The sequence below is a fragment of the Triticum aestivum genome, chromosome 5D (assembly GCF_018294505.1).
Source record: "Triticum aestivum cultivar Chinese Spring chromosome 5D, IWGSC CS RefSeq v2.1, whole genome shotgun sequence".
Classification (NCBI taxonomy): Eukaryota; Viridiplantae; Streptophyta; class Magnoliopsida; order Poales; family Poaceae; genus Triticum; species Triticum aestivum.
This window is the reverse complement of record NC_057808.1, coordinates 443483871-443493008: the sequence shown is the minus strand read 5'-3', so window position 1 is coordinate 443493008 and position 9138 is coordinate 443483871. Positions and strand designations below refer to the sequence as shown.

General features: G+C 45.6%; 1 protein-coding gene across 2 annotated transcripts; it reads right to left on the bottom strand.

Moving 5' to 3' along the window:
- Positions 1-3211, bottom strand: LOC123125404 (F-box/FBD/LRR-repeat protein At3g26920). Of its 2 annotated transcripts, none has more exons than XM_044545901.1 (4): positions 2974-3211; positions 1080-2017; positions 835-969; positions 1-552 (listed from the first exon to the last, which is right to left on the bottom strand). In XM_044545901.1, the coding sequence occupies exons 2-4, from the start codon at positions 1941-1943 to the stop codon at positions 166-168; spliced, it is 1386 nt and encodes a 461-aa protein (XP_044401836.1). In that variant the 5' UTR covers positions 1944-2017; positions 2974-3211; the 3' UTR covers positions 1-165. The 2 variants fall into 2 exon arrangements, with proteins under 2 accessions (XP_044401836.1, XP_044401837.1); XM_044545902.1 differs by having other exon boundaries at positions 1080-2020; positions 2974-3203.
- Positions 3212-9138: the final 5927 nt, after the last annotated feature.

Below are 9138 nucleotides of genomic sequence, written 5' to 3'. Positions count from 1 at the left end.
TGACAAAACGTTGCAACTTGCAACGAGGAGCTGCTATTTCATTTTTCAACTAGCATATGCCAGAAGGTAGTAGAAGTTGTCTAAGCAGAAGCTCATTACATAGAACACATCAGAATGTCGGAACCAAAGAGATGACAAGATAAACAGGCATCTCTTCGGAGGGCATCAAACTGGTGAACAACATTTACACAGTGAGCTATCAAAGGGGTCAGCTATCCACATATCATGCGTGTGCTTCATATTGGAAAACGTGCACTCGCCATTATATCTCACAAAATCAAACCGAGCATCTCCAGAAGCCCTGCTATCCAGTTGTAGCTCTCTGTGCTGATCAGCTATCCATTGCTCATTGCAGTTACTACCATACACACCAAATTTCATTACCTTGAGCACCTTTGCATTCAGAACAAAGAACTTTGCAAAGTTAACATCTGGCCCCAAGCCTTGATACATGTTCACTACGATTGCTCTGAGATGGAGGTCAAGGCATTCGATAGGATCAACAAGTGTGTCATATTGCTGCACATTTGTCATGTCCTTTCTAGGACGTGACTGCAAAAAGGAAATTTAAGTTTAGTTACTTACTACTTGATAGCAGTAGAAACAGTATTGTTTTTCAAAGTCACCTCTAGTCTAGGCAGTTTTGACCACTAGATTTGTCATAGTAAAATTTGGGGAAATTGACAATAAGATCCTTCACCGGAAATGTACTATATGTCAAAGCTAGGTATCTAAAGAGATGTATGACTGATGAAAGTTGAAACTCGGATTAAATCCATGTAATTTTACACTTTCTGCTGGAATGGCTAACATTTAACAAGAAAGATTTTTCACCTGAATGTACAGCTTCTCCATGCAGGGAAAGCATCTAAGGAATGAGACAATTGCATCCAGATTAGGGCCGACAGATTGTAGAACCAAGACCTTTACTGTGCGTACCGTCGTGGTGAACATGATAGGGATCATTTCCTGAAAAAAAAAAGATACACATGACACATGAAGAAAACAAAGACTGCGATGCAAATAGGAAATGGAGAAATTCATCATGCAAGTTTCTAGAAGAACAAGACTTGGTCTACCTTAACACTTATGGTTCCAATAACAAGTTCGGAGATTAGCCTAGACAGGTAGCCCAACACTGCCAGTTTTGGCGCCGCGATGACCCTGATTGTCCTTGGACCACCCCTTAAACCATGTGGGATCAATCTTTCAAGGCATGGTGCATCCTCAATAACAAGTTCCGGGAACACAAGCTTTTCATCGTAGTAGTCACAAACAGATATGCCAATACTTCGGACAGTCGGCGAGATGATCCGGATGCTGCTGGGCCCATGGATCCATCGAAGATCAAGGCTCTGTATCATAGTGCAGCCGGCAAGCAGGTGGTGGAGGGTCACCTCCGAGATGGAGACATGATAGAGCTTGAGCTGCTTCAGCCGAGGGAAGCTAAGTGCAAGGGCATCATTAATCAAGGCAAAATCGCAGTGGCCGATGCTGGCGATGCACAGCGTTGGTGCGAAGCGGAGTGCGGATGATGGCAGCAGGCACGGCAACATGTCGCCTCCATACAAGTAGAGCTCCTCAAGGCCATTGAGGGAAGGGGACCGGAACCAGCTGTCGAACTTGGCATAGAACTCACGGCGGAGGCAGATGCCACCGGGTTGGTTGAAGAAGAGACGGCGGGCAGGACCAGAGTGCGCGGCAAGGATCTTGGAGACGATGGTGATGCGCTTGCTCTCCTGGCTGATGGGGCCTTGGTCGATGACAAGGTTGAGCGGGGCAGTGCGCCAAAGGTGGCGCCACCTGGAAAATAGAACAGATGTCTGCGCGGCGCCCTTGGTGGTAGGGAGGAGGGAGAGGATGCTGTCGAGGATCTCTTCGGGAAGGCGGCTGATGAGGTCGGGGTTCGCATTATCGTCACCGCTGCCTCCATCTCTGCTCATTGGGGGCTCTTGCGATTCCAGCTCGTCCTGCCTCCACTTCTTGTCTAAGGAGCCCACTACATCGTCTATGGCCGCTGCTGCCAAAATAAATCTATAAAAGATCAAGAACACATTTGTTGAAGAAGAGCACAAGTAGAAGACAAGTATTTACTCCACCCCAACTTGGAATCTTTCATTCAAGAACAGAGAGTGGTCATTTTAATGAGCCTGGAGTGCAAACAGTTTACAGAAGTAAACCCATCACAAGAGAATCCTCGGAATATTCACACACAAATTAACTGTGGTCTAGGAATTGGACATTTCTTTAGCTAGAAAGCATGCACAGCGCAATACGCAAAACGACTAATTATTCAGATACTGCCATTAAAGAACACCGTTCACACATATACAAACTTAAGTGACTCAAATGACCAAATGTCTATAGCTAAACCCGTTGCATGCAGCGTACTAGCAGTAGCAGGCCCACACACATTGGATACTTATACATGGCACATGATTCCAAAACTTCTAACAAGATGTGTGATGCTGCTGATTGCAGTGGTTGTAGGCATGATCAAAGCAACCAAATCATCAATGTTATCTCTAATAACATGCTGATGCAAAACATGCTATGTTCACATACTGATTTGATAGATGTGATGGTTTTCAGAGGTTTGTTGTCCTGGATTTGGATTAAGAAGCAGTGCCATTGTGGGGTGCGGGCTGAATAATAATATGAAAAATCAGCCGCAGAATTCTTTGACTAATAACATCCATTTGAGATCTACACCATACAAATCAATAGTATACCGATACAAGCTACAGTGCTAAATATGCTGCTTAAAAACGAACAGGCTGTGCTGAGAAATATATTATAGATGCACATGAGAGATCAATATGCTTGCTGCTACGTTCGCTTGGTGGCTAACCCTGCTAATTGACGCCGGGATCTATAAACCAGCCTTGCCCCCAAAGTGCGTAGGGGATGCGGGACTGAAGATACTTCAGCTCTGACACACTAGTAGCAGTAGGTAGTAGTTGTAGCTCATACCCGAGTGATCGGCAGCCGGCCGGCGCCTCCCCCGCTCCGCCGCGCACGCGTCGCCGGCGAAGTCGACGAAGACGCTGCGCGTGACCTGGACCTCGTCGTCGTCCTCCTCCTAGCCCTCGTGGCGCCGTCCGCCGCGATGGAGCTGGGCGTCGATCCCCGTCCCGGCGGCGAGGGTTTCCCGTCGGATTCGAGCCCAAGCCACGACGATTGACCGGACTCCTACTGGCCTGCTACGCTGCCTCTGGCTGTAGCGAGCCGAAGTCCGTCACGTACGGGTCCGGTAGGACGTTGCGGCCCAAATATGAACCCAGGGCCAGGGAGAAGGCTCCTCAATGGTCAATTTCTTGGCATGCGAGTGCGCAAAGTGGATGTGTCCAGCCGCCGTCACGTGTCACGTGCAGAAGACTTCTTCTGAAAAAAAAATCTATGCTTGTATTTGGGTTTAGATGGACTTTTTTGGATTTTTTGTTTTTGCCAAGTATTCCCTATGTTTTGAGCAAAAACATAATTATGAAGATCAGTTCTGCTTCTTGGAAAAAAAAAATCATGCTTCCATGAGAAGCATAGAAACAGTGCTTCTCGAAAAAAAACATGCTCCATGAGAAGCACATAAACAGTGCGTCGATGAAGACGATGCGCGTGACCTGGACCCGTCGTCGTCCTCCTCCTAGCACTCGTGGCGCCGTCCGCCGCTATGGAGCTGGGCGTCGATCCCCGTCCCGACGGCGAGGATTTCTCATCGGGTTCAAGCCCAAGCCGCGACGATTGACTGGACTCCTCCTACCGCCGCTACGATGAGTAGTGGGCCTACCTCAGGTGCTTGGGTATTGGGCCTCTTGCTATAGCGGGCCCAAGTCAGAATGTCTTTTTTTAACTTTGTTTTACCTTTTGAGACAGACCCCCTAAAAAAGCCTTTTGAGAAAGAGCGAATCAAACATGTGGTCCTAACCAAAGTGGCAGCCAAGTTATTGCTTCTCAAGTACACCACCAGTGAGAAAGCTCGAGCAGATTAAGTCGTCCATCGAGAAGAAGAATATTTTGCTGGAAAATCCAGGGTTCTCTCAGTTCTCTGTGCCGACAACGGCCTTCATAGAACCACTTGACCTGGGTCAGGTTCTGCCATCATGGTGGAGACCGTAGTCATGCAAGATGTTGATCTAGTTGATCTGCTTTCAACAGAACAAGTGAACCTCTGGGAGGCAGCCGTAGAAGCACTAGTAGTGATACCCACTGGGTGCGAGACAAATCCGTGGTGCTAACCAGTAGGTGCAAGACAAATGTAGCCTGTGGTGCTAACTAGTGGGCGCGAGACAAATGCCGCCTGCGGTGTTAACGGTACGATACAAATGCCGTCCCACAAGAGATCACTGTGCAAGAAATGGAGACGCTAATAAGGATGATCTCAACCAATCTGCACCAAGAAACGTTGCGGCTAGTCAAGAAGATAATCTGTGCGGAGGGTGGAGGTGCACAATAAGCCTGCATGCAAAGCTCCTTAGAGAATCTGCGTTCCCATGGCCATTTTTTCAAATTCACGGATATTTTTTTGAAATTTGCAAACATTTTTTCGAATTTGCGAACATTTTTTGAATTAGGCCACGTTCCTCAGTCGGTGAAGTCCGTTGAAACCTCCCCGTGAATGTAGTATTATCGCTGTGGTAGTGCTAGCTATCAATGTATGGGCCGGACCACACTAGCATGAAAGCGAGCGAGCCTACAGCTAAGCATTTGCTGTTTCTCAAGAAAAAGCCTAAGCATTTGCTATTTCTCAAAATACCTAAAAAATGCTATTTCTAAAAAGAATATACGCATTTGCTGGTTTTTCATCACGCAGGCAACCGAATAGGAGGTCCAGGACGAAACATCCAGGCAGCATGCCACTCGCAATTTCATCTCCGTTGTGTTCTTATGGGTGAAACACTTCTTCGGTGGAGACGGGTGAGTTACAAAAATTTGATTTCTGGCTCCCGCAATTTGGTTGCGATGTCGACTTCAATTGGGTTGCCGTCAATATGAAGCACTGATGTAGGCATCAACTCAGAAATCCCTCCACACATATTCAACAAATGTTCATGTAAATTTACCCTAAAGACCCTCGAGAGGAAACAAACCACCGTCCTCGGTCATTGTAAAAAAAAACATTATCAATCTGCCGGTATGCGCCCCCTACATCCTCGCCGGCACACCATCATCTCCTATCCTAGCAGTCTCTCTTCAAGATGCAACGAGCCCACCACAGCGGACGCAAAGAGCCTGTCGTCCCCGGTCCCCAGGGACGAAGAACAGAGGGCAGGTACACATTTACAAGTCAGCAACACTATGGGGGGCAGGCAAAGGTAGGATTTGATCTAGGGGCAGGCCAGAGCGGCGCCTCAAAATTTATACTTGTGCCCGCAGCAATGCGCGTGGCTGGAAGAACTGTCCCGAATCAGACCGCAGACAGAAAATCATGCATGCTCTACTTACTTACCTTCAGATGCAATTGTATTTTAGCAGCCTTTCAACCTAACAGAGTATGTAAAAGAGACAACTTTGGCAAAATGCCAAGGTAATATTCTTTTGTAAACTAATAAGGCTTTTCAGATCACTAAAGCAGTGAAGTCTTATATTAGTTTACACAGGGAGTAATTAGTATGCCGCCACAATTATATAAAAGAGACAACTCGCTGAACAGTAACAATGTGAAGATACTACACAGGATGAAACCACTTCAGCTATTTTAGATACAGGGCAAGGTAATAATTCCAAGAATTTTTCCAGCACTTCAGCAAAATAGAGCATGGCTGCTACCTTCTGGCATATGGTAGTTGAAAAATGAAAAGCAACTCCTCGTTGCAAGTAAATTTCATGTGGATATCTTGTAAAATTCTGGCACCGTAGAAGCACTCTTACAAAGTGAGCTATCGAAGGAGTCATTTATCCACATGTCATGCATGTGCTTGTTAAAGCAAAACCTATAGGACATGGTCATAATCAAATCGAGCATCTCTAGAAGCTCTATTGTCCAGTTGTGGCTGCCTGTGTTGATTAGCCATCCATTTCTCATCGCAGCTACCACAAACACCAAATTCCATTACCTTGAGCACCTTGGCATTCAAAACAAAGAACCTGGCTAAGTTAACATCTGTCCTCAATACTGTTGTTGTAAGATGGAGTTCAAGGCATTCGATAGGACAAGTGTGTCGTATCGCCACAAATTTTCCATATCCTTCCTAGGACTTGGCTGCAAATGAACAAATTAGATATTAGTGTCCGTTTAGGTGTAATTTAATAGCGAAGAGTAAAACAACAATTTCTTATAGCTGGCATCCAATTACATCAGGATTAATTGCATTTGTATGATGTGCAAATTGGGGCTTACTGAAAAACATGGTCCGCTAGCACACTCATCTTAACATGATTCTTTGTACATGTAGTTTTGACCACTAAATGTTCCATTGCAAACTTCGGGAGAAAATTACACAAAAATGTTCTTGTGGAAGCTAATTTTATGGAAAATGCACTAAATATTACTTTCGTATATCCAAACTAGAAATCCAGTCATATAATTGTTTTAAGTTAAATTTCATTAAAAAGTATGTGTTTCTTTTAACTTCAGATTTTTCTAGATGCACTTTTGACCACTAGATTTGCATAAGATTTGGCTAAAATTACTGAAAAGATTTTTTTACTAAAGCTGTACTAGTTGTTATCTCTGTATTTCCAGACTACATATCGTACGATTAATCAAAGCTAAAATTCCGTGCAAGAATTTTTTGGCAAACATAGAAGCACTCATCAGAACTTAATGTTACCAAAAGTATACGACAAATTAGTTACAAGTGTCCAAACTAAGAATGCAGAGTGCATAGTTAAAACAGTTTGAATAGGTCTAACTCGAGGTAATGTTACACCTTTGCAAGAGTGCATAGTTAACATTTAGCAATAAGGATTTTCACCTGGATCTGGATGTATAGTCTCCCGATGCAGGGAAAGTATCTAAGGAATCCAATCATTGCATCAAGCTTGGGACCAAAAAGATTGTAGAACCAAGATCTTCACTGAGCGCACCGACACGGTCAAGTTGATCGGGGCCAAATCTTGGCGGAAACCAATACACAAACATAAAGAAATTGCAAACAGAAAATTCCTAAATGCATGCTTCAGAAGAAGGCCAAGCACAATTATGGTTCCAAGCACAAGTTTGGGAATATTGCAAGATATGTAGCCCAACACCTTCAATTTCGGTGCCTCATGACCCTAATTGTCGATGGACCATCCATTACAACACAATGCAACAGTCTCTCAAGGCAAGGTACATCCTCGATGACAAGCTCCTCAAACTCCACGTCTTCTTTGTAATGAGAACCAGAGACACTGATGCTACGAAGAGTCGGTGAGACGGATACGGAGAGTGTTGGTCCCGTAGATGCCATCGAGTTGGAGGCCCTTGATCACAGTGCAGCCGGCAAGCAGACAGTGGATTGTACACTCCGAGATGGCGACCTCGTATAGCTTGAGCTGCTTCAGTCGAGGTAGAAGAAGTGTCGGGGAAACATCAATCTCAAGGTAAATTGCAGCTGCCAATGCTGGCGATGCGCAGAATCGCCGCAAAGCGTAACACGGATGGTGTGACGACCTGTCCCCCCCCCCCCCCCGATCTCGAGCTCCTCCAGGCCATCAAGGGCAGGGCACTGAAACTCCACTGCCACCCCCCCCCCCTATTACCTCGACTGCCAGCACTTTGTGCCATCATCGTCTTGGTTACTATGTGGCTCTCGTCTCTCATCCTTAGTTCGACGTGGCCTTCTTGGATCTGTCTCTGGCGTTGTATCTTTAGGCTATCAAGCTTTGTGGGCTTGGTAAACAAGTTCGGATACCTTATCCTTGTAGCAAGACTGTGTTTTAGCGTCCTTCTAATCTTGTTCGCTCTGATGTTTGGAGCCAAGCTCCCTTTGCCTCGAAAGGAGCCACCGTTACTACATTATCTTTATAGATGACTTCTCTCGACACACATGGATATACCTTATGTCTTCTTTTTGTACTAAGGTCTTATCTATCTGTTAGTTTGCCCCCATGATTAATACCCATTTTTTCACTTGTATACGTGCCTCTCGTGAAGATTCTGCTCGTGAGTACCTCTCATTTGTTGCACCGATTCCTTGCTGAGCAGTGCACACTTCCTCAAATCTCTTGTCCTGGAGCTCATGCTCATAATGGTTCTGATGAGCGCAAGAATCGTCACTTTCTTGAGGCGGCTCGTGTGTTGATTATTGGCTTGAGTTTGTTTCTACTTCCACCTATCTCATCAACATTCAACCTTCCTCTGCTCTGCAGGGTGACAATCTCTCGAGCGTCTTTTTGGTCATTGGCGTGACTACTCACCACTTTGTTTGTTTTGTTGAGCTTGCTACATTCTTCTTGCCCTGTGTGAACGCACCAAACTAACTGCTCGATCTGTTTAGGTTAAAATGATGAGCAGAGTCGAGGTTGGGATCCTGTTGATCATGAGATACGCATTTATCGGGCTGTGACTTTTGATGAGTCTCGTCCTTTCAATCCACGTCCAATCCTCTCCTTTGGCCTCCCCCATCGAGGACATTTGTTTCCTTCATTTTCCTGATACACCTATCAATCATGTATTGTCCTCATCCATCCATCCATCTTGTCTTCACGTACCACTGTTGTAGAACCTATGCCGTCATCACCTACGGATTCCCCACCTCGTTCATTACCTGAGGCAACCTCACCTCGCTCGTCAAGCTTCTCGAGTTATGCCCCCCCCCATCCTTTTCTTTACCACATTAGTCATCCGCAAGTTGTGGATTCTTTTGATGCACCATCTTCCTCGACTACCATACCTCCTTCTGTTAGCAACACACCGCCTCCAACTCAACCTACTTATGGCTTGCACTCGCCTGCTTCCGCCTATAGACCACTATGGTTATTCTGGCGACGCTCTTCTCGAGACGACTTCTTATCGTGACATTGTTGTTCACCATGAACATGTGATGGCAGAGGAGAGTATTGCTCATGAGTGCACCGACACGTGGCATCTCATTTCCCTTCTTCCCCGTGCTGGTCCCGCCACTTGTAAGTGGGTCTACAAGGTTGAGACTGATGGTTCCCTCGAGCATTACAAAGCTCATCCTGTGGCCCATGTCTTTCAACACAAATATGGTCATG

Bases quoted from the DNA above. Each gene is read 5' to 3' on its own strand.
- LOC123125404 (XM_044545901.1), bottom strand. From the start codon at position 1,943: ATGAGCAGAGATGGAGGCAGCGGTGACGATAATGCGAACCCCGACCTC. The intron at 970-1,079 runs GTAGACCAAGTC...TTTTTTTTTCAG, and splicing joins TTGGAACCATAAGTGTTAAG to GAAATGATCCCTATCATGTT. The intron at 553-834 runs GTGAAAAATCTT...TCCTTTTTGCAG, and splicing joins TGGAGAAGCTGTACATTCAG to TCACGTCCTAGAAAGGACAT.